Source organism: Petromyzon marinus, chromosome 59 (assembly GCF_048934315.1).
Source record: "Petromyzon marinus isolate PM22_M1 ecotype Great Lakes invasive population chromosome 59, UKy_Petmar_22M1.pri1.0, whole genome shotgun sequence".
Lineage (NCBI taxonomy): Eukaryota > Metazoa > Chordata > Hyperoartia > Petromyzontiformes > Petromyzontidae > Petromyzon > Petromyzon marinus.
This window is the reverse complement of record NC_133725.1, coordinates 3875382-3900763: the sequence shown is the minus strand read 5'-3', so window position 1 is coordinate 3900763 and position 25382 is coordinate 3875382. Positions and strand designations below refer to the sequence as shown.

The 25382-nt window shown below is 55.0% G+C and overlaps 1 protein-coding gene across 5 annotated transcripts in view; it reads left to right on the top strand.

Annotated features, from left to right (window-relative positions):
• The first annotated feature begins 789 nt into the window (after positions 1-789).
• ATP13A1 (ATPase 13A1) overlaps positions 790-25382 on the top strand; it is a 206111-nt gene continuing 181518 nt past the window's right edge. The window contains exons 1-16 of one of the 5 annotated variants that reach the window (XM_076053026.1): positions 790-876; positions 1127-1259; positions 4283-4711; positions 6000-6089; positions 6526-6752; positions 11850-11922; positions 12711-12866; positions 14098-14167; positions 14739-14845; positions 16930-17059; positions 17983-18038; positions 19034-19160; positions 19361-19498; positions 21853-21973; positions 23082-23239; positions 23823-23998. In XM_076053026.1, coding sequence (XP_075909141.1) covers positions 4349-4711; positions 6000-6089; positions 6526-6752; positions 11850-11922; positions 12711-12866; positions 14098-14167; positions 14739-14845; positions 16930-17059; positions 17983-18038; positions 19034-19160; positions 19361-19498; positions 21853-21973; positions 23082-23239; positions 23823-23998 — 1992 coding nt within the window. In that variant the 5' untranslated portion in view covers positions 790-876; positions 1127-1259; positions 4283-4348. Of the gene's footprint in view, positions 877-981; positions 1515-4282; positions 4712-5999; positions 6090-6525; positions 6753-11849; positions 11923-12710; positions 12867-14097; positions 14168-14738; positions 14846-16929; positions 17060-17982; positions 18039-19033; positions 19161-19360; positions 19499-21852; positions 21974-23081; positions 23240-23822; positions 23999-25382 lie in introns of those variants that run through there. The other 4 variants (XR_012929820.1, XM_076053024.1, XM_076053023.1 and 1 more) reach the window with 4 other exon arrangements.

Here is a 25382-nt window from a genome sequence, read left to right as displayed (position 1 = left end):
AAACCCACGTGGCTCACCTCAAAACCCACGTGGCTCAACTCAAAACCCACGTGGCTCACCTCAAAACCCACGTGGCTCAACTCAAAACCCACGTGGCCCACCTCAAATCCCATGTGGCTCAACTCAAAACCCACGTGGCTCAACTCAAAACCCACGTGGCCCACCTCAAATCCCACGTGGCTCACCTCAAATCCCACGTGGCTCAACTCAAGACCCACGTGGCTCACCTCAAAACCCACGTGGCTCAATCAAAACCCACGTGGCTCAACTCAAACCCCACGTGACTCAACCAAAACCCACGTGGCTCAACCAAATCCCACGTGGCTCAACTCAAGACCCACGTGGCTCACCTCAAAACCAACGTGGCTCAATCAAAACCCACGTGGCTCACCTCAAAACCCACGTGGCTCAACTCAAAACCCACGTGACCCACCTCAAAACCCACGTGGCTCATATTCTTGGTTCTTTCGGTAAAGTCACGTTGAAGGGAAAAAATAAAATAATAAAAAATATATAAAACAATAAAATTCTAACGACGTTTCGACTGTAACACAAACAGTCATCATCAGGTGTGAAAACCAACGGCAAGAAACATTTGTATTTATTTATTTTTAAACGTTAGCACCACGGACAGCGATTTGCCAGTTTGTTTATAAGGACGAGTCCATCTGTGTTCGGAAAAGAGGAGGGGGGATTGAGCCACGTGGCTCAACTCAAAACCCCACGTGGCATCCTCACCACGTCGCATTTGGGTCACGTGGTCCCCACCCCCACCCTGCCCCGCCCCCTCAGTCTCGCGAGCGGAACCACGTGACCCCCCAACCCCGCGAGCGTGACCCCAGGAAGCGGAAACGAGGCGGCTCGCGCCATGAAAAGGTACGGAAGTTGAAATTAAAATTAAAGTTTTTTTTTATAATAATAATTTTTTTCCTCCTCGGTTATTTATCATTCACTTCTCCCCACCCCCCCCCCACCTCTCTCCCCACCCGTTTTAAAATCGTTCGATTTGTTAGTTAATAATATTTTTTTACAAAAAATTTGTTGCAATGTGTGAGCTAGTCGGCTCTGAAACGACGACCACCACCATCACCATCAACCAGAACCTCCCCCTCCCATTCATTTGCAGCGGCGCTCAGTGACAGCCGCCTACGGCTCATCGATCGCCCAGCTAGCCGGCACACTCTACCGCTGTGGATGAGTCTCGCTACCCATCGCGCAACGCTGTCTGAACATCGCAGCGCCCGGCTAACGAAGCGGAGGTGCGTGGTGGTGGTGGTGGTGGTGCGTGGTGGTGGTGGTGGAGCTGAGTGGACTTTGCCGATGAGCGGTACCAGCGGTGTCAAGATCGGCCTCTGTGGAGGAGGAGGAGGCTCGTGAAGGACGCCGCCGCCGCCGCTGCTGCTGCTGGGGCAGTTGGAGGCAGTCGCCCCCTCCAGCAACGACGGAGGGCGGAGGAGCGACGCTCACAACAACGAGCGGAGCGCCGGGTAGATAAAGCGCAGCAAGTTGGCACAGTAAGGGGGGGGGGGACACAGGTGGTGCATCAGCCACTCATCTCGGTCACCTCAGTCAGGGCGTTCGACACTTCACGTGACTGCCTCAAGGTGCACCTAGCCTGGCACGAGCGTCGTGGTGATGTCACCGCCACTTAGTGGCGAATGGCGGTTCTTGTTGTATAGAAGTGCAGTACAACCGTAGCGATGTTGCTGGACGTTGCTTGACATGCTCACGACGCTACTGTACAGTGACACACGTGTGTATGTACAGTCACACACACGTGTGTCGATGCGTGACTGTACTCGACCGCGCCGGCTAACGACACGGAGGTGGAGGGGGCGTCTAGAAGTGCAGTACAACCGTAGCGATGTTGCTGGACGTTGCTTGACATGCTCACGACGCTACTGTACAGTTACACACGTGTGTAGAGTTACACACGTGTGTAGAGTTACACACGTGTGTAGAGTCACACATGTGTGGCGGTGCGGTTTGTTCGAAGGTCGTGAAGCGAAGAATTGGGAGCGTGTGTGGTGGGGACAGTACAACAATGTATGTTGCAGTGCGACAGTAATCGCCAGAGTTAATTGACACGCGTGCTAAGATCGTATCTTTTACAACGCGAGAATCCCCATTCATGTTTTGTTTGCATAGAGCATTAAGAACAGGCTTAGCACTGTACTCATAGTCGCCCACGTGTTCGGTGCAGGCCTTAATCAATCCACTGCTGGACGAATGCCTCGTGGCTTGGCCGGTTGACTGGTTTTGGCCATACTTCACCGCGCCGGCCAGTGCGGATTGGAGAAGGCAGTGGGGGGGGGGGGTGGCATAGAAGTGCAGCACAACAAGTGTGGGTAACGTCCATCCCTCCCGCCACCCTGCCCTACACCCCATCCCATCAACTCTCGCGAGGCGTCATAGCCGGGCTTTGGAGAAGTAGGCCGAAAGAAAGTAATCCTTTCGAGAGCCCGCTGTAGTCGTGTGCCCTTGAGGCAGCAGTAGCCTGGACAAGGTGATTGTAGGGCTGCACCCTGTTACCACTGCAGCTGTGGGTAGGCGCACCTTGTGGCGCTTGCGAGCACCTCGCGCGAATGACCACGGCTCCAAAGCCAAGCCAAGCCGCGGACAGGTTCCCTACAACAGTGAGGCATTAATGCCCCGTGGCTAATGCAAGTTCACGCGGCGATTACAACAACAACCACAGCACCCATGGTCATTTCCCCCATGCTGACAGGTGGCTGCCTGACCCAGCTGGTGATACATACCCATGGTCATTTCCCCATCCTGACAGGTGGTGACTGACCCAGCTGGTGATACATAGCCATGGTCATTTCACCCATCCTGACAGGTGGCTGACTGACCCAGCTAGTGATACATACACATGGTCATTTCCCCCATGCTGACAGGTGGCTGACTGACCCAGCTGGTGATACATACACATGGTCATTTCCCCATCCTGACAGGTGGCTGACTGACCCAGCTGGTGATACATACACATGGTCATTTCCCCCATCCTGACAGGTGGCTGATTGACCCAGCTGGTGATACATACCCATGGTCATTCCCCCATCCTGACAGGTGGCTGACTGACCCAGCTGGTGATACATACCCATGGTCATTTCACCCATCCTTACAGGTGGCTGACTGACCCAGCTGGTGATACATACCCATGGTCATTTCCCCATCCTGACAGGTGGCTGACTGACCCAGCTGGTGATACATACCCATGACCATTCCCCCATCCTGACAGGTCGCTGACTGACTCAGCTAGTGATACATACACATGGTCATTTCCCCATCCTGACAGGTGGCTGACTGACCCAGCTGGTGATACATACCCATGACCATTCCCCCATCCTGACAGGTCGCTGACTGACTCAGCTAGTGATACATACACATGGTCATTTCCCCCATCCTGACAGGTGGCTGACTGACTCAGCTGGTGATACATACCCATGGTCATTTCCCCATCCTGACAGGTGGCTGACTGACCCAGCTGGTGATACATACCCATGGTCATTTCCCCCATCCTGACAGGTCGCTGACTGACCCAGCTGGTGATACATACCCATGGTCATTTCCCCCATGCTGACAGGTGGCTGACTGACCCAGCTGGTGATACATACCCATGGTCATTTCTCCATGCTGACAGGTGGCTGACTGACTCAGCTAGTGATACATACACATGGTCATTTCCCCCATCCTGACAGGTGGCTGACTGACCCAGCTGGTGATACATACCCATGGTCATTTCCCCCATCCTTACAGGTGGCTGACTGACCCAGCTGGTGATACATACCCATGACCATTCCCCCATCCTGACAGGTCGCTGACTGACTCAGCTAGTGATACATACACATGGTCATTCCCCCATCCTGACAGGTGGCTGACTGACCCAGCTGGTGATACATACCCATGGTCATTTCCCCCATCCTGACAGGTGGCTGACTGACCCAGCTGGTGATACATACACATGGTCATTTCACCCATGCTGACAGGTGGCTGACTGACCCAGCTGGTGATACATACCCATGGTCATTTCACCGATCCTTACAGGTGGCTGACTGACCCAGCTGGTGATACATACCCATGGTCATTTCCCCCATCCTGACAGGTGGCTGACTGACCCAGCTGGTGATACATACCCATGGTCATTTCCCCCATCCTGACAGGTCGCTGGCTGACCCAGCTGGTGATACATACCCATGGTCATTTCCCCCATGCTGACAGGTGGCAGACTGACCCAGCTGGTGATACATACCCATGGTCATTTCCCCCATGCTGACAGGTGGCCGGGTGTCTGCGTGGCCGGAGGGCAGACGCGGAGCGACTTGGCGGGGCGAGCGGGGGCACCATGGCTCCTCCGCTGGACGACCTCGTGGCGAGCGTCTCGCTGCACACCCTGAAGCCGCTGCCCCTTCGTGGCTACGCCGGTCCCTTCGTCGCCCTGTACGCCGCGTGGCTCTACGCGTGGCTCACGGCCGCTGACGCCGTCGCCGCCGACACCGCCGACACCGCCGCCCTCGACCGGACCGAGGGAGCCACCGAATCGAGCGGGGGTGGGGGCCCCGACGCGGTGGAGCTCGACGGAGGGGAACACGACGGAGGGGGCCTCCTGCTGCTGGTGGCCGGGGCGGCGACGGTGCTGCTGCACGTGCTCACGGCGCTGTCGTGCCACTGGTCCGTGCACGTCCGCTGCGCACTCACGTGCAGGAAGGTGAGCAGCGGTGGTGGTGGCGGCGGTGGTGGTGGTGGCCGTAGCAGCGTTAGCTGCGGTGGTGGTGGTAGCTGCAGCGGTGGTGGCGGTAGCAGTGGTGGATGCGGTGGTGGTGGTGGTAGCGGTGGTAGCGGTGGTGGTGGTGGTGGCAGTGGTGGTGGCACAGTAGGGGGTGCAACATCTGGTGGTGCATCTTGCCAAGTCATCTCAGTCGGTCAACCCATGGCACCTGCTGGGTCTCTGTTCCGCGACCTCCTGCTAGCGAACCTTCGCCGCTGAAGTTGCATCGGCCCTGCATGCCGTGGTGACGTCACCGTCACTTGAGTGTCGAACGTCGGGTGTTGGTATTGATATTGGCGGCGGTGACGGTGGTGGCGAAATAATAATAATAAACTATTTTATAAAGCGCCTTTCATGTTGAGGTATCTCAAAGCACTGTACGTAAAAATAAAACTCCGCTCACAAGTGCGGATGAAATCTCAGCGACATAGAAAGCTGACGGTAACGATACCTCTGACTACTGTCGAGATTCCGTCAAAGTGAAGAACTACGATGAAAAGGAATAATGTTATTAATAATTCATACGGAGTAATTCAAGAGGACAAACACAATGGTTTTTTCCATCCTAAGTTACGGGCAAAGTCTGCAGTACAAATAGGTGAGTTTTAAGACGGTGATTTAAAAAAGTGAAACAGACTCAGAATGCCTAATGGACCGAGGAAGGGGGACTCCACAACCGTGATGGGAGTAGTGGCCGTGGTGGCAGTGCCGGGGGACTTGCCGACGACCGGTACCAGCGGTGTAAAGATCGGCCTCTGTGGAGGAGGAGGCTCGTGAAGGACGCCCGCTGCTACTGGGCAGTTGGAGGCAGTCGCCCCTCCAGCAACAACGGAGGGCAGAGGAGCGACGCTCGCAACAACGAGCGGAGCGCCGGGCGGATAAAACGCAGCAGGTTGTCACAGTAGGGGGTACAGGTGGTGCATCTGCCAGTCATCTCGGTCAACCCATGGCACCTGCTGGGTCTGTGCCGGGACTTGCCGATGACCCAAGGTGCTGTTGGTCTCTACTCGTGGTTACCGGCAGCGCAGATCGTCTACGGCAGGCAGAGTTGAGCGTCCCACTTGCGAATAAACTGGACGTCCATTCGAACTGCCTTTTTGTGCTTCCCCCGTACCTCCGATTAGCACGGTCGGCTACGTACGGCGTTGCGAAAGAAATTCCGCGTACATACGTACGTACGTACGCACGATACGCACGCCAACTTCCCCCCCCCCTCCCCGCCCCCTAGGAAGAGGACCCTAAGAAGGCGACGTGGGTCAAAGTCGTTCCAACGCCGAACAACGGCTTTGCCGAACTAGTGCCTCTCCTCCACGACTCGGTAAGCGATAACGCGCGGGCACACACACACATACGCACGCGTGTTCATACATGCTTACGTACAGACGTGCTTGTGCGCGTAGACACGCGGAGAGAGACGCGGGCGCAACAGCGACAACAACAGCCGCCGCCATTCGCCACTAAATGACGGTGCTTGTGCCAGGCTCGGTGCGCTATGAGAAGGGGCCACGAGAACGGGTCGGTCGGAACCTGACCGTGAAAAATTATCCGAGCCTAGCGTGGTGATTGCTACCGCGTTGTCTCCACCGCGGTGTTTCTCCCGATCACGGCTTCTCCGCGCGAAAAATAACTCGAACCTGACGACGAAAAAGCAACGTTACAGGATGTCCGCCCAACTCACCCGCCCCCCCCCCCCACCCGCCTCCCCGCGCCCCCCACCGCCCCCCACTCCCCTGGCCACCTCTCGCTCGCCGCAGGGGAGGAACGGAGGAGGCGGTGGCGATGGCGGTGGCGAAGTGGTGGAGGAGGAGGAGAGCGTCGCGTTCGAGTTCCAGAAGATCAAGTACGTGTACGAGGGGCGCGAGAAGCGCCGCTTCCAGCCGGTCGCCTTCCCCGTGGCACTGGCGCTGTCCGACTACCAGAGCGCCCGCGGCTTCCAGGAGGAGGAGGCGGCCGCGGCCGAGCGGACCTACGGCAAAAACAAGTGAGCGGCTTCCACGGCGGCGTCTTTACCGCGGTCGAAACACCGCGGTGTTCGACCGCGGTGTTTCTACCGCGGTGTTCTACCGATTGCACCCCCCCCCCCTACTCCCTCACCCGCTCACCCTCCTCACTCACTCACTCACCGACCCACTTACCCACGCACTCGCCCACTCAGCCACTCACCCACTCGCCGACTCGTCCTCCCACTCACAAGACAGGACTTAAATAAACCCAACGGCTCTTGTTTGTCTTAATCAGCGGAGGCACACAGCGCTGTTCCATAGCCTGGGAGCTGCACGATGACAAAAGCCTGATCGCTCGCCCGCTCACCCTACTCCCTCACCCTACTCACTCACTCACTGACCCACTTACCCACGCACTCGCCCACTCAGCCACTCACCCACTCGCCGACTCGTCCTCCCACTCACAAGACAGGACTTAAATAAACCCAACGGCTCTTGTTTGTCTTAATCAGCGGAGGCACACAGCGCTGTTCCATAGCCTGGGAGCTGCACGATGACAAAAGCCTGATCGCTCGCCCGCTCACCGTACTCACTCACCCGCTCACCCTACTCACTCACCCGCTCACCCTACTCACTCACTCACCGACCCACTTACCCACGCACTCGCCCACTCAGCCACTCACCCACTCGCCGACGCATCCTCCCACTCACAAGACAGGACTTAAATAAACCCAACGGCTCTTGGTTGTCTTAATCAGCGGAATTAGGCAGCGCTGTTCCATCGCCTGGGAGCTGCACATCGCAGGCAAAATCGCGATCACCCCTGCAGAGAAAAAAACAAACATATCCTTGAGCTCGGGAGTCGTTAGAAGAAGGCGATCGGAAGATCCTCAGGGACCTCGTTGGTGGAGCCTGAACACGGATCAATTCCTGAGCCGCACAGCTCGTTTTTTTCAGAAGCGGCCTGGCTATCGCAAATGATAGCTCAGCGAAGTGGGCTTGTCATCGTCATCATCACTTGTAAATCCATGGCAGCCTAAATTCTCTGAACGCGTGACGCCGATTCTAAATTTTGGAGGGAAAAAACCGGAGCACGCCGGAGAAAATCCACCACGAGCACGGGAAGAACACACAGACTCCAAATACACAGCAGCAGGTGTCAGGGTCGGGATCGAACCCACGACCTCCTGTACACCAGGCGAGGTAGTTAACATCTCCTAGCCACCGTGGTGATGATGAGAGAGAGACACGCAAACTCCAAATATACAGCAGCAGGCGTCAGGGTTGTGATCGAACCCACGACCTCCTGTACACCAGGCGAGGTAGTTAACATCTCCTAGCCACCGTGATGATGATGATGATGAAAGAGAGAGACACGCAGACTCCACATATACAGCAGCAGCAGGCGTCAGGGTTGTGATCGAACCCACGACCTCCTGTACACCAGGCGAGGTAGTCAACATCTCTCCACCGTGGCGAGCGTGAATGGACCACAATACCTCGCCGAACTCGTCAGGGAGCGTAAACCATCGTCGTCAGGCGACACTCCGCTCATCCTCGCAGCAGCAGCCGCGGCTTTTGGCTCAGCCGCCGGACAAAAACTGCGGTCACCGCATCATCATCATCATCATCGTCATCGTCGTTGCCGCGCTTTGAGATGCGCTGCTTCTGGGGTCATTGCGAACGCTTCTTCCGATGTTAGGAGCTGTGGCACTTTTACATCAGCTACGTAACCTCTGCGTGGGGTCTCTTTGCGACCGTGCATCTCTACGTAACGCTACGGGTCTCTGTGTAACCCTGTGGATTTCGAACGATTTTTTGCAACGGCAATGTCCCGTTTGCTGATCTCTCCAAGGAGCTATAAACCATCGTCACGAGACACTCGGCTCAACCTCGCGGCGGCTTTTGGCTGCTGGCCGTCAAACAAAAACGGCCGTCTGGAACGCTCTTCCTTCTGATGTTAGGAAGCCGCTGTGAGCTATGCAATTTTAAATCATCGCCTCGATTGACAAACTCATTTCTTTAGAACTCCTTGTTGTGTTTAGTTTGTTGTCCTTCCCCCATAACCTCCTATTAGCGCGGTTGGCTACGTATGGTGCGAAAGAAGTTCATTGTGCGTACGTACATACTGCTCATTGACTCAACACTGCCCATAGACTCAACACTGCCCATAGACTAACACTGCTCATAGACTCAACACTGCCCATAGACTCAACACTGCACCATAGACTCAACACTACCCATAGACTCAACACTGCCCATAGACTCAACACTGCTCATAGACTAACACTGCTCATAGACTAACACTGCCCATAGACTCAACACTGCCCATAGACTCAACACTGCCCATAGACTCAACACTGCCCATAGACTCAACACTGCCCATAGACTCAACACTGCCCATAGACTCAACACTACCCATAGACTCAACACTGCACCATAGACTCAACACTGCCCATAGACTCAACACTGCACCATAGACTCAACACTGCCCATAGACTCAACACTGCCCATAGACTCAACACTACCCATAGTCTCAACACTACCCATAGACTCAACACTGCCCATAGACTCAACACTGCCCATAGACTCAACACTACCCATAGTCTCAACACTACCCATAGACTCAACACTGCACCATAGACTCAACACTGCACCATAGACTCAACACTGCACCATAGACTCAACACTACCCATAGACTCAACACTGCCCATAGACTCAACACTGCCCATAGACTCAACACTACCCATAGTCTCAACACTACCCATAGACTCAACACTACCCATAGACTCAACACGGCCCATAGACTCAACACTGCACCATAGACTCAACACTGCACCATAGACTCAACACTGCACCATAGACTCAACACTGCACCATAGACTCAACACTGCCCGTAGACTCAACACTGCACCATAGACTCAACACTGCACCATAGACTCAACACTGCACCATAGACTCAACACTGCACCATAGACTCAACACTACCCATAGACTCAACACTGCCCATAGACTCAACACTGCCCATAGACTCAACACTACCCATAGTCTCAACACTACCCATAGACTCAACACTACCCATAGACTCAACACGGCCCATAGACTCAACACTGCACCATAGACTCAACACTGCACCATAGACTCAACACTGCACCATAGACTCAACACTGCACCATAGACTCAACACTGCCCGTAGACTCAACACTGCACCATAGACTCAACACTGCACCATAGACTCAACACTGCACCATAGACTCAACACTGCCCGTAGACTCAACACTGCACCACAGACTCAACACTGCACCATAGACTCAACACTGCACCATAGACTCAACACTGCACCATAGACTCAACACTGCACCATAGACTCAACACTGCCCATAGACTCAACACTGCCCATAGACTCAACACTGCCCATAGACTCAACACTGCACCATAGACTCAACACTGCACCATAGACTCAACACTGTACCATAGACTCAACACTACCCATAGACTCAACACTGCACCACAGACTCAACACTGCACCATAGACTCAACACTGCACCATAGACTCAACACTGCACCATAGACTCAACACTGCCCATAGACTCAACACTGCCCATAGACTCAACACTGCACCATAGACTCAACACTGCCCATAGACTCAACACTGCACCATAGACTCAACACTGCCCATAGACTCAACACTGCCCATAGACTCAACACTACCCATAGTCTCAACACTACCCATAGACTCAACACTGCCCATAGACTCAACACTGCCCATAGACTCAACACTACCCATAGTCTCAACACTACCCATAGACTCAACACTGCACCATAGACTCAACACTGCACCATAGACTCAACACGGCACCATAGACTCAACACTACCCATAGACTCAACACTGCCCATAGACTCAACACTGCCCATAGACTCAACACTACCCATAGTCTCAACACTACCCATAGACTCAACACTACCCATAGACTCAACACGGCCCATAGACTCAACACTGCACCATAGACTCAACACTGCACCATAGACTCAACACTGCACCATAGACTCAACACTGCACCATAGACTCAACACTGCCCGTAGACTCAACACTGCACCATAGACTCAACACTGCACCATAGACTCAACACTGCACCATAGACTCAACACTGCACCATAGACTCAACACTACCCATAGACTCAACACTGCCCATAGACTCAACACTGCCCATAGACTCAACACTACCCATAGTCTCAACACTACCCATAGACTCAACACTACCCATAGACTCAACACGGCCCATAGACTCAACACTGCACTATAGACTCAACACTGCACCATAGACTCAACACTGCACCATAGACTCAACACTGCACCATAGACTCAACACTGCCCGTAGACTCAACACTGCACCATAGACTCAACACTGCACCATAGACTCAACACTGCACCATAGACTCAACACTGCCCGTAGACTCAACACTGCACCACAGACTCAACACTGCACCATAGACTCAACACTGCACCATAGACTCAACACTGCACCATAGACTCAACACTGCACCATAGACTCAACACTGCCCATAGACTCAACACTGCCCATAGACTCAACACTGCCCATAGACTCAACACTGCACCATAGACTCAACACTGCACCATAGACTCAACACTGTACCATAGACTCAACACTACCCATAGACTCAACACTGCACCACAGACTCAACACTGCACCATAGACTCAACACTGCACCATAGACTCAACACTGCACCATAGACTCAACACTGCCCATAGACTCAACACTGCCCATAGACTCAACACTGCCCATAGACTCAACACTGCACCATAGACTCAACACTGCACCATAGACTCAACACTGCACCATAGACTCAACACTGCACCATAGACTCAACACTACCCATAGACTCAACACTACCCATAGACTCAACACTGCCCATAGACTCAACACTGCACCATAGCCTCAACACTGCACCATAGACTCAACACTGCACCATAGACTCAACACTGCATCTCCGATTGGCACGGTTGGCTACCAACGGCACGGACAAAGTTCAACGTCCGTACGTCGTCCGCCACGATGGCCCCCGCTCTCCCTGTCCCCTCTCTTATCTCCTCCCACCCCCTCCCCCCGCAGGGCCGAGATGGTCGTCCCGGACTTCATGGAACTCTTCATGGAAAGGGCCACGGCGCCGTTCTTCGTGTTCCAGGTTGGGACGCGCCGGGGGCCAGGCTCGTGCGCCTGGCACGGGAAACGCCGGGGCGGGTATCGGCGTGTGCGTGTACCCGCGCAAACGCGCGCGTGCGTTTGCACCGCGTGTGCGTACGTTAAAGCCATTTCTCGCGGTCTCAAAGCGCGCACGTGGCCTGGCACGGGCGCCGTGGTGACGTCGCAGCCGCTTGGTGGCGAACGGCGGTTGTTGTTTGTTGTTGTTGTTGTTGTTGTTGTTGATGATGTGTGCGTGGGTTTAACGTGCACGTGGCCTGGCACGGGCGCCGTGGTGACGTCGCAGCCGCTTGGTGGCGAACGGCGGTTGTTGTTTGTTGTTGTTGTTGTTGTTGATGATGTGTGCGTGGGTTTAACGTGCACATGGCCTGGCACGGGCGCCGTGGTGACGTCGCAGCCGCTTGGTGGCGAACGGCGGTTGTTGTTTGTTGTTTGTTGTTGTTGTTTCTTGTTGTTGCTGCTTGCTGTTGTTGCTTACTGCTGTGTGGCAGGAGCTGTTTTGCGAGCCTAGCCTCACCAACACCGGTGACGATTATCTGAACCGGTTCTGGGGCCTCCCCCCTAGGTCAACTCAGCCTAAAACGAGTACCTGGTGCGGTGTGTAAACCTCACCACTGGGGAGACAAAGGCGGCCGGGCGTGGTGCTGGCCACCCAGCCCCTCGTGTGCCACAGTGCCGGCCTTCGTAGGTGCCGCTCGCTAACAGCAATTGCCCCTACAGTCTGTTAAGGCTATACGGGGGATCTTTATCTTTGTCCGTGCGTGTGCGTAGGTGTTCTGCGTGGGTCTCTGGTGTCTCGACGAGTACTGGTACTACAGCATCTTCACGCTGGTGATGCTCGTGATGTTCGAGGCATCGCTAGTGCAGCAGCAGCTCAAGAACATGGCGGAGATTCGCAAGATGGGGAACAAGCCGTACGCCATCCAGGTACGGCGCGAGTGCCTCGTCCCTTTGTGCTTCTACGTAGCCAGCCGCGGTGTTGAGTCTGTGGGCGGTGTTGAGTCTGTGGGGGGTGTTGAGTCTATGGGTTGTGTTGAGTCTATAGGCAGTGTAGAGTCTGTGGGCGGTGTTGCGTCTATGGTGCAGTGTTGAGTCTATGGGTAGTGTTGAGTCTGTGGGCGGTGTTGAGTCTATGGGCGGTGTTGAGTCTATGGGCAGTGTTGAGTCTATTGGCAGTGTTGAGTCTATTGGCGGTGTTGAGTCTATAGGCAGTGTTGAGTCTATGGGCAGTGTTGAGTCTATGGGCAGTGTTGAGTCTGTGGGCGGTGTTGAGTCTATGGGCGGTGTTGAGTCTATGGGCAGTGTTGAGTCTATTGGCGGTGTTGAGTCTATAGGCAGTGTAGAGTCTATGGGTAGTGTTGAGTCTATGGACAGTGTTGAGTCTATGGACAGTGTTGAGTCTATGGACAGTGTTGAGTCTGGGCGGTGTTGAGTCTATGGGGAGTGTTGAGTCTATGGGGGGTGTTGAGTGTGGGCTGTGTTGAGTCTGTGGGGGGTGTTGAGTCTGTGGGCGGTGTTGAGTCTGTGGGCGGTGTTGAGTCTATGGGGAGTGTTGAGTCTGTGGGCAGTGTTAGTCTATGGGCACTGTTAGTTTATAGGCAGTATGTGTGTGTGTGTTGAACTTCTTTTGCACCGTACGTAGCCAACCGCGCTAATCGGAGGTGTGGGGGGGGGGGGTAAGGACAACAAATTAAAGACAAAAGGCAGTTCTAACGAAATTGCTTTTCAAACGAGATTTTTTTTAAAAAGTGCAGCGTAGGTCTCAGTGGCTTCCTAATTTCGGAAGGGAAGAGCGTTCCAGACGGCCGCAGAAGCGCGTCTGAAAGCGCCGCGCGGTGCACCGCCGACCGCCGCCTTTTACCCGATGGCCAGCCATAAAAGTTGCGGCCGCCGCGGGGATGAGCGGAGTTGCCGCGATGGTGGCTCATGCCCCTCGACGGGACAGGCGAGGTGATTTGTGCCGTTCGTTCGTGGCGAAGGGCTTTTGCTTGTATCGAGCGCCCCCGTGTTCGTCCGGCGACCGCAAGCCCGGCGGCGGACCGGCGAGCACCGGGACGGACCGCGGTCGGAATCTCGCTGTTCACCCGTTTCTGCCAGACGTCCCGTAGAGCCGTCGACTCGCTGTCGCCCCATCGCCGGCGTGTGCCGCCAACCACAGGTTTACAGAAACCGCAAGTGGAGAGCGATCATCACCGACGAGCTCATTCCCGGCGACATCGTCTCCATCGGTGAGCGACGTCACGCTTCACCGCCGCTAGCTCTTTGGTGGGGGCGGGCAGGGTGGAGACGGGGTGGGAGGTGGGGGGCAGGGCGGTGGGGGGGGGGGGGCAGGGTGGGGGGTCGGCAGGGCGGGGGGCAGGGTGGGAGGCAGGGCGGGTGGTGGCAGGGCGGGTGGTGGCAGGGCGGGTGGCAGGGTGGGTGGGTTGGAGGCAGGGCAGGTGGTGGCAGGGCAGGTGGTGGCAGGGCAGGTGGCAGGGTGGGTGGGTTGGAGACAGGGCAGGTGGCAGGGCGAGTGGTGGCAGGGCTTGAGGCAGGGCAGGTGGCAGGGCGGGTGGCAGGGCAGGTGGCAGGGCGGGTGACAGGGTGGGTGGGTTGGAGGCAGGGTGATAAAATACATATTTTAGTTTACATTCAGATGCGAGAGGGACCGTGGATGTTTTGTAGAAGCGGGACGGATCGTGGCTGTTTTGGGGATATGAACAGAGAAAAAGCACGTGGTCCTGTACTCTGTGTGTCCGAGCTCATGCGTGTGTGTGAACACGTGTGTGTGTGTGTGTGCGTGCGTGTGTGCGCGTGCAGGTCGCTCACACCAAGAGATACTCGTCCCGTGCGACTTGCTGCTGCTGCGCGGCAGATGCATTGTGGATGAAGCGATGCTCACCGGGGAGTCTATCCCGCAGATGAAGGTGCAGTGACAGCTTTCGCGAAGGCCGGGGATGCTCACCACCACCCGCCCCCCCCCTCATCCCCCCAGATGTTGACTACTTGGCCTTACAGTGAGGGAATTAAAAGTATTTGATCCCCTGCTGATTTTGTACGTTTTCCCACTGACAAAGAAGTGATCGGTCTAAAATTTTAATGGTAGGTTTATTTGAACAGTGAGAGACAGAATAACAACAAAAAAATCCAGAAAAACGCATGTCAAAAATGTTATAAGTTGATTTGAATTTTAATGAGGGAAATAAGTATTTGACCCCTCCGCAAAACATGACTTGGTACTTGGTGGCAAAACCCTTGTTGGCAATCACAGAGGTCAGACGTTTCTTGTAGTTGGCCACCAGGTTTGCACACATCTAAGGAGGGATGTTGTCCCACTCCTCTTTGCAGATCTTCTCCAAGTCATTAAGGTTTCGAGGCTGACGTTTGGCAACTCGAACCTTCAGCTCCCTCCACAGATTTTCTATGAGATTAAGGTCTGGAGACTGGCTAGGCCACTCCAGGACCTTAATGTGCGTCTTCTTGAGCCACTCCTTTGTTGCCTTGGCCGTGTGTTTTGGATCATTGTCATGCTGGAATACCCATCCACGACCCATTTTCAATGCCCTGGCTGAGGGAAGGAGGTTCTCACCCAATATTTGACGGTACATGGCCCCGTCCATCGTCCCTTTGATGCGGTGAAGTTGTCCTGTCCCACACACCCCCAATGCGTAATGTTTCCACCTCCATGTTTGACGGTGGGGATGGTGTTCTTGGGGTCATAGGCAGCATTCCTCCTCCAAACACGGCGAGTTGAGTTGATGCCAAAGAGCTCCATTTTGGTCTCATCTGACTACAACACTTTCACCCAGTTGTCCTCTGAATCATTCAGATGTTCATTGGCAAACTTCAGACGGGCATGTATATGTGCTTTCTTGAGCAGGGGGACCTTGCGGGCGCTGCAGAATTTCAGTCCTTCACGGCGCAGTGTGTTACCATTTGTTTTCTTGGTGACTATGGTCCCAGCTGCCTTGATCATTGACAAGATCCTCCCGTGTAGTTCTGGGCTGATTCCTCACCGTTCTCATGATCATTGCAACTCCACGAGGTGAGATCTTGCATGGAGCCCCAGGCCGAGGGAGATTGACAGTTCTTTTGTGTTCCATTTGCGAATAATCGCACCAACTGTTGTCACCTTCTCACCAAGCTGCTTGGCAATGGTCTTGTAGCCCATTCCAGCCTTGTGTAGGTCTACAATCTTGTCCCTGACATCCTTGGAGAGCTCTTTGGTCTTGGCCATGGTGGAGAGTTTGGAATCTGATTGATTGATTGCTTCTGTGGACAGGTGTCTTTTATACAGGTAACAAGCTAAGATTAGGAGCACTCCCTTTAAGAGTGTGCTCCTAATCTCAGCTCGTTACCTGTATAAAAGACACTTGGGAGCCAGAAATCTTTCTGATTGAGAGGGGGTCAAATACTAATTTCCCTCATTAAAATCCAATCAAATTATAACATTTTGACATGCGTTTTTCTGGATTTTGTTGTTGTTATTCTGTCTCTCACTGTTCAAATAAACCTACCATTAAAATTATAGACCGATCATTTCTTTGTCAGTGGGCAAACGTACAAAATCAGCAGGGGATCAAATACTTTTTTCCCTCACTGTATATGCAGGAAGTTGTGGGTTCTATCCCGAACTGTTGACGCCTGCTGTATATTTGGAGTTTGCGTGTCTCTCTCCAACATCATCATCATCATGGTGGCTCGGAGATGTTAACTACCTCGCCTGGTGTACAGGAGGTTCACAGGGTTTGATCCCGACCCCTTAATGCCTACTGCATATTTTGAGTTTGTGTGTGCCTCTCTCTCTCTCCCCGTGGTTGCGTAGCGTTTTCTCCGGCTTTCCCCTTCCGCATTTAGAATCAACGTCGCGCTCATCGAGTTATTTAGTCGAGTTTCGCATCTGAATTAGAGCTTCAGATTTCAGTGGGGCCTTACCTGGTGAAATTATAATATTTTTTATACTTTTTATAAAAGATTTTTTGCGTCTCCACCGCGCTCCTTGCGATCGCAGGAGCCGGTGGAAGAGCTCGACCCCGAGCGGGTGTTGAACCTGGAGCAGGACTCGAAGCTGCACGTGATTTACGGGGGCACCAAGGTGGTGCAGCACACGCCGCCCCAGAAGGCCTCTTCTGGCCTCAAGCGTGAGTGACTCCTCCTCCTCGTCGTCCGTTCGCCTATCTGTTCGTCTGTCCATTCATCCATCCGTCCGTCCATCCATCTGTCTCTTTGTCCATTCATCCGTTCGTCTGTCCGTCCGTCTGTTCATCCGTCCGTCTGTCCATTCATCCATCCGTCCGTCCATCCGTCTGTCTGTTCATCCGTCCGTCTGTCTGTTCGTCTGTCCATTCATCCATTCGTCTATCCATCCATCTGTCTCTTTGTCTGTCCATTCATCCGTTCGTCTGTCCCATCCGTCTGTCTGTCCGTCTATCCGTCTGTCCGTCCGTCCGTCTATCCGTCTGTCCGTATATCCTTCTGTCCGTCCGTCCATCCGTCCATCCGTCTTTCCGTCCATCCGTCTATCCGTCTATCCGTCTGTCCGTCCATCCGTCTGTCCGTCCGTCCGTCCGTCTGTCCGTCCGTCCGTTTGTCCGTCCGTCCGTCCATCCGTTTTTCCGTCCATCCGTCTGTCCGTCCGTCTGTCCGTCCATCCGTCTGTCCGTCCATCCGTCTGTCCATCCATCCGTCGGTCTGTCTCTCAGTCTATCCATCTTGTCTTGTCTGCCCATCTATCACTCTCTCTCTCTGTTTGTCTTTCCACCTGTCTGTCTGTCCGTCCATCTTTCCGGGCCCCCGCTTTGCAGTACATCTGTCTGTTGTTGGTTTGTTTGTGAATGAAGTGGTGGAGGGGGCTGGGCGGGGGAGTCATGATTCCTCTCGTGGAGATCATCTCACAGGAACGAACCCAGAGTGTAAAGTTGTGGCTCTCTCCAGCACGCTTTGAATTGCTTGCCACGGCCGTCTGGAACGCAGTCCGTCGAGTAATCGAGTGCTTCCATCATCACATCGCCCAGCTCTGGTCACATTTTTTTTCTTGGGTTTATTTTTTATTTTCCTGTTACAGCCACGGACAACGGATGCGTGGCGTACGTGCTGCGTACGGGATTCAACACGTCACAGGTGAGTGGGTGGGTGGGTGAGCGGGCGGGTGGGTGGGTGAGTGGGTGGGTGGGTGTGTGGGTGGGTAGGTGAGTGGGTGGGTGGGTGGGAGGCTGATTAAGTGAGTGGGTTAGGTTGGGTAGGTGGGTTTGGGCGAGTGAGATTTTGTGGCCTGCTGTATCGTGGTTGGTGGGTGGGTGGGTGTGTGAGTGGGTGGGTGGGTGAGTGAGTGGGCGGGTGAGTGAGTGGGTGGGTGGGTATGCGAGTGGGTGGGTGGGTGAGTGAGTGAGTGAGTGGGTGGGTGAGTGTGTTGTCGTGACCCTGCAGTATGGTAGTTAAATAGGTTGAGTGAGTGAGTGGATGAGCGACCGGTTAGGCGGTTGAGCGAGTGGGTGAGTGTGTGAGCGAGTGGGTAAGTGAGTGGATAAGTTCGTGAGTGAGTGACCGTTCCGGTTGTGCGGTTGAGCGAGTGAGTGGGCGTAAGGGTGGGTGAAAAATCTCGTGTGTGGTTGAGTGAGTGGGTGTAAGGGTGGGTGAAAAATCTCGTGTGTGGTTGAGTGAGTGAGCAAGTGGGTAAGCAAGTGGATCAGTGAATGGGTGAGTGATTGGGTGTGCGGTTGGGTGAGAAATCTGCTGCGTGGTTGAGTGAGCGAGCGAGTGGGTAAGCAAGTGGATCAGTGAATGGGTGAGTGATTGGGTGTGCGGTTGGGTGAGAAATCTGCTGCGTGGTTGAGTGAGCGAGCGGGTGAGCGAGCGTGTGGATCAGTGAACGGGCGAGCGAGCGGGTGAGCGAGCGGGTGGATCGGTGAGCGGGCGAGCGAGCGGATGAGCGAGCGTGTGGATCGGTGAACGGGCGAGCGAGCGAGCGGGTGGATCAGTGAGCGGGCGAGCGAGCGGGTGAGCGAGCGTGTGGATCGGTGAACGGGCGAGCCATCGGGTGTGCGGTTGGGCGAGCGGGTTGTTCGCGAGCTTGCCGGGCCTGGGTCGCCTCCGTTGACTCCGCTGCCGCCGCGCAGGGAAAGTTGCTGCGCACGATCCTGTTCGGGGTGAAGCGCGTCACCGCCAACAACATGGAGACCTTCGTCTTCATTCTCTTCCTGCTGGTGTTCGCCATCGCCGCCTCGGGCTACGTGTGGCTGGAAGGTTCGTGTCCCCGCCTCGCCGCGGGAACGCGAGCCAACGGGTGCCACGCGCCAGCGGCACTTGGCCCCGGCGGTCCGTGAGAGGCTACGCGGGGGGACCTTTGCCTTTGTGTTTGCGGTGCCACGCGCCACCGGCACTTGGCCCCGGCGGTCCGTGAGAGGCTACGCGGGGGGACCTTTGCCTCTGTGTTTGCGCCGTAGGCACGAAGGACGCGAGCCGAAACCGCTACAAGCTCTTCCTGGAGTGCACGCTCATCCTCACGTCCGTCGTCCCTCCCGAGCTGCCCATCGAGCTCTCCCTCGCCGTCAACACCTCGCTCATCGCCCTCGCCAAGCTCTGTACGCACGCCCCCCCCCCGCCCCGGACGAGAACCCTGCCCCGCGGTGTGGGGGTAGTGTTGAGTCTATGGGTAGTGTTGAGTCTATGGGTAGTGTTGAGTCTATGGGCAGTGTTGAGTCTATGGGCAGTGTTGAGTCTATGGGCAGTGTTGAGTCTATGGGCAGTGTTGAGTCTATGGGCAGTGTTGAGTCTATGGGTAGTGTTAGTCTGTGGTCAGTGTTGAGTCTATGGGTAGTGTTGAGTCTATGGGCAGTGTTGAGTCTGTGGGCAGTGTTGAGTCTATGGGTAGTGTTAGTCTGTGGGCAGTGTTGAGTCTGTGGGCAGTGTTGAGTCTATGGGCAGTGTTGAGTCTATGGGCAGTGTTGAGTCTATGGGCAGTGTTGAGTCTATGGGCAGTGTTGAGTCTATGGGCAGTGTTGAGTCTATGGGCGGTGTTGAGTCTATGGACAGTGCTAGTCTGTAGGCAGTGTTGAGTCTATGGGCAGTGTCCGTCTGTAGGCAGTGTTGAATCTATGGGCAGTGTTGAGTCTGTGGGCAGTGTTGAGTCTGTGGGCAGTGTTGAGTCTATGGGCAGTGTTGAGTCTATGGGCAGTGTTGAGTCTATGGGCAGTGTTGAGTCTTTGGGCGGTGTTGAGTCTATGGGCAGTGTTAGTCTGTAGGCAGTGTTGAGTCTATGGGCAGTGTTGAGTCTGTGGGCAGTGTTGAGTCTGTGGGCAGTGTTGAGTCTATGGGCAGTGTTGAGTCTATGGGTAGGGTTGAGTCTATGGGCAGTGTTGAGTCTATGGGCGGTGTTGAGTCTATGGGCAGTGTTGAGTCTATGGTGCAGTGTTGAGTCTATGGGTAGTGTTGAGTCTATGGGCAGTGTTGAGTCTATGGGCAGTGTTGAGTCTATGGGCAGTGTTGAGTCTGTGGGCAGTGTTGAGTCTATGGGCAGTGTTGAGTCTATGGGCAGTGTTGAGTCTATGGGTAGTGTTGAGTCTATGGGCAGTGTTGAGTCTATGGGCTGTGTTGAGTCTATGGGCAGTGTTAGTCTGTAGGCAGTGTTGAGTCTATGGGCAGTGTTGAGTCTATGGTGCAGTGTTGAGTCTATGGGCGGTGTTGAGTCTATGGGCAGTGTTGAGTCTATGGGCTGTGTTGAGTCTACGGGCAGTGTTAGTCTGTAGGCAGTGTTGAGTCTATGGGCAGTGTTGAGTCTATGGGTAGTGTTGAGTCTATGGGCAGTGTTGAGTCTGTGGGCAGTGTTGAGTCTATGGGCGGTGTTGAGTCTATGGGCAGTGTTAGTCTGTAGGCAGTGTTAGTCTATGGGTAGTGTTGAGTCTATGGGCGGTGTTGAGTCTGTGGGCAGTGTTGAGTCTATGGGCGGTGTTGAGTCTGTGGGCAGTGTTGAGTCTATGGGCGGTGTTGAGTCTATGGGCAGTGTTAGTCTGTAGGCAGTGTTGAGTCTATGGGCAGTGTTGAGTCTGTGGGCAGTGTTGAGTCTGTGGGCAGTGTTGAGTCTATGGGCGGTGTTGAGTCTATGGGCAGTGTTAGTCTGTGGGCAGTGTTGAGTCTGTGGGCAGTGTTGAGTCTATGGGCAGTGTTAGTCTGTAGGCAGTGTTGAGTCTATGGGCAGTGTTGAGTCTGTGGGCAGTGTTGAGTCTATGGGCAGTGTTGAGTCTATGGGTAGTGTTGAGTCTATGGGCAGTGTTGAGTCTATGTGCAGTGTTGAGTCTATGGGCAGTGTTGAGTCTATGGGCAGTGTTGAGTCTATGGGCAGTGTTGAGTATATGGGTAGTGTTGAGTCTATGGGCAGTGTTGAGTCTATGGGCAGGGTTGAGTCTATGGGCAGTGTTGAGTCTACGGGCAGTGTTGAGTCTGTAGGCAGTGTTGAGTCTATGGGCAGTGTTGAGTCTGTGGGCAGTGTTGAGTCTATGGGCGGTGTTGAGTGTATGGGCAGTGTTAGTCTGTAGGCAGTGTTGAGTCTATGGGCAGTGTTGAGTCTATGGGTAGTGTTGAGTCTATGGGCAGTGTTGAGTCTATGGGCAGTGTTAGTCTGTAGGCAGTGTTGAGTCTATGGGCGGTGTGTATGTTTGTTGAACATCTTTCGCACTGTCTGTATTCAACCGTGCTAATCGGAGTTGCCGGGTGGGGAGAGGGGTTGAAGGACGACAAACTTAAGACGAAAAAAATCAGTTCCGAAGAAACGAGTTTTCAACCAAGGCGACTTTTAAAGTGCGCAGCTAACCCGTGGCGCCTCCTCACGCCGGAAGGAAAGGGCGTTCCAGACGGCCGCGGCAAGCGGATCATCCCCATCGTCCCCGCGAATCTGTTGTGCCCCCCCCACCCGCCCCCCCCCCCCCCCCCACGTGGCTAGACGTGTACTGCACGGAGCCGTTCCGCATCCCCTTCGCGGGCAAGGTGGACATCTGCTGCTTCGACAAGACGGGCACCCTCACCAGCGACAACCTCGTGGTGCGGGGAGTGGCGGGCCTCAAGTGAGTGAGCGTTGGCGGGGTTGAAGGGTGGGAGGGGAGGTGTCGGGCGAGGGAGGTGCTCCGGGTGCGGGGTTGGGGGGGGTCTTCCGAACGTTGCCACGAGGACGGTGATGTGGCCCGTAGCGGATGTTTTATTTTACTTACCCACACTTGATAGCAGCTCTACGAAGTGGCTGGTCGTCGTCGTCGTCATCATCACGTGGGCATTTTTAGCAGTAGCCGAATGCTCTGAACGCGCGTTGAGAAAAAAACGGGAGTATCAGGGCCACGCGACCATGGGTAGAGAGAGAGAGAGAGACACACAAACTCCAAATATACAGCAGCAGCAGGCGTCAGGGTCGGGATCGAACCCACTACCTCCTGTACACCAGGCGAGGTAGTTAACATCTCCTAGCCACCGTGATGATGATGAGAGAGACACGCAAACTCCAAATATACAGCAGCAGCAGGCGTCAGGGTCTGGATCGAACCCACGACCTCCTGTATATCAGGCGAGGTAGTTAACATCTCATAGCCACCGTGATGATGATGATGAGAGAGAGACACGCAAACTCCAAATATACAGCAGCAGCAGGCGTCAGGGTCGGGATCGAACCCACGACCTCCTGTACACCAGGCGAGGTAGTCAACATCTCGCCACTGACGGCTACGCTCTGCTGCTACTGCTGCTGCTGCCGCCTCTGCTGTTTTTGCTTCTGCTGCCGCTGCTGCTGCTGCTACCACTGTTGCTGCTTCTACTGCTACTGCTGCCACTGCTTCTACTGCTTCTACTGCTACTGCTGCTACTGCTTCTGCTGCTGCTGTTTCTACTACTACTGCTGCTTCTCCTGCTGCCACTGTTGCTGCTTCTGCTGCCACTGCTGCTGCTGCTGCTACTACTGCTGCTGCTTCTACTGCTTCTGCTGCTTTTTACTGCTACTGCTGCCACTGCTTCTACTGCTTTTACTACTGCTTCTGCTGACACTGTTGCTGCTGCTACTGCTTCTACTGCTTTTACTACTGCTTCTGCTGACACTGTTGCTGCTCCTGCTGCTTCTACTGCTTCTGCTGCTACCGCTGCCGTTTCTACTACTACTGCCGCTACTGCCGCTGCCGCCGCCTTCTGCAGGGAGGGAGGCGAGGTGACGCCGATCGGTAACGTGCCGCTGGAGACCCACTGGGTCCTCGCCACGTGCCACTCGCTCGTCCAGATGGAGGACGGCTCTCTGGTGGGAGACCCCCTGGAGAAGGCGATGCTCACCGCCGCCGACTGGACGCTCACCAAGAGTACGCCGTGGAGGGGTGGCGGTGTACGGTGGTGGCGATGATGGCGGTAGCGGTGATGTACAGCCGAAATCGTTGATAGCCGTTTGATGATGGTGTTGCGTTGGTGGCGGTAGTGAATGATGATGATGATGGGCTGCGGTGGTGGCGTATGATGATGTGCCCGCGTGTGTGCCTGCGCCTGTGAGTGAGTGAGTGAGTGCGTGCGTTTTGCGCGTGTGTGTGTGCATTTGTGTGTGTGTGTGTGTGCGTGCGGTAGTGTAGGGGGTTATCGCTACGCTGCGCTGTGAACCCGGCGACCCGGGTTCGATTCCCGCTCACGGCCAACACCGCCAGTGACGATGATCTGAACCGATACCTGGGCCTCCCCTAGGTCGACTCGGCCTCAAACGAGTACCCGGTGCGGTGTGTAGTAGTAAACATCGTCACCGGGGAGACAATGGCGGCCGGGCGTGATGCTGGCCACCCACCCACCACGTGTGCCTTCGTAGGTGCTGCTCGCTAACAGCACTTGCCCCAACAGTCTGTTAAGGCTATACGGGGGGGGGGGGGGGGGACACACCTTTGTCTTTGTGCCCGCGTGCAGCCGACGTTTCGATTCCGCGGGGGATGCGCGCTAAGCCCATGCGGATCCACCAGCGCTTCCACTTCACGAGCGCCCTCAAGCGGATGTCGGCCGTGGCCTCCATGGAGCGCCACGGCGCCACCGACCTGGTGCACGTGGCCACGGCCAAGGGGGCGCCCGAGACGCTGAGACCCATGGTGAGGGCGGGGGCAGCGGCGTCGTCGTCGTCCTCATCGTCGTCGTCGTTATCATCGTCGTCGTTATCGTCATCGTCGTCGTTATCGTCATCGTCATCATCGTCATCATCGTCATTATCGTTGTCGTCATTATCGTCGTCGTCGTTATCATCGTCATCATCGTTGTTGTCGTCGTCGTTATCGTCGTCCTCATCATCGTCATCATCGTCATCATCGTTGTCGTCATTATCGTCATCATCGTCGTCATCATCGCTATTATCGTCGTTGTCTTCATTGTCGTCATCATAGTCGTTGTCGTCGTCGTCGTCATCATCGTCGTCATTATCATCGCCCGAGACGCTGAGGCGCATGGCGAGATGCACGTGGACCGCGCGTGATTGTGATCGTCGTCATCAACATCATCAGCTCTGATACACTCAGTCTCCTCGCTCTCTCCCCGCTCTCTCCACTCTCTCTCCACTCTCTCTCTCCACTCTCTCCCTTCTCTCTCTCTCTATTCTCTCTCCACACTCTCTCCACTCTCTTCCTTCTCTCTCTCCACTCTCTCTCCACTCTCTCTCCACTCTCTCTCCACTCTCTCTCCACACTCTCTCCACTCTCTCTCCACTCTCTCTCCACTCTCTCTCCACTCTCTCTCCACACTCTCTCCACTCTCTCCCCTCTCTCTCTCCACTCTCTCTCCACTCTCTCCACACTCTCTCCCCTCTCTCTCTCCACTCTCTCCCTCTCTCTCTCCACTCTCTCCCCTCTCTCCACTCTCTCCCTCTCTCCACTCTCTCTCCACTCTCTCCCCTCTCTCTCTCCCACTCTCTCTCCACTCTCTCCCCACTCTCTCCCCACTCTCTCCACTCTCTCCCCTCTCTCTCCACTCTCTCCCCACCCTCTCCACTCTCTCTACACTCTCTCTCCACTCTCTCTCCTCTCTCCACTCTCCCTCCACTCTCTCTCCACTCTCTCCCCTCTCTCTCTCTCCTCTCTCTCCACTCTCTCCCCACTCTCTCTCCACTCTCTCCACTCTCTCCCCTCTCTCTCTCCACTCTCTCCACACTCTCCCATCTCTCTCCACTCTCTCCACTCTCTCTCCACACTCTCTCCACACTCTCTCCCCTCTCCCTCTCCACTCTCTCTCCACTCTCTCCACTCTCTCTCTCTCCACTCTCTCTCCACTCTCTCCCCACTCTCTCCCCACTCTCTCTTCACACACTCTCCACTCTCTCCCCTCTCTCTCCCCTCTCTCTCTCCACTCTCTCTCCACTCTCTCTCTCCACACTCTCTCCACTCTCTCCACTCTCTCTCCACTCTCTTTCCACTCTCTCCACTCTCTCCACTCTCTCTCTCCACTCTCTCTCCACTCTCTCCACTCTCTCCACTCTCTCCCCTCTCT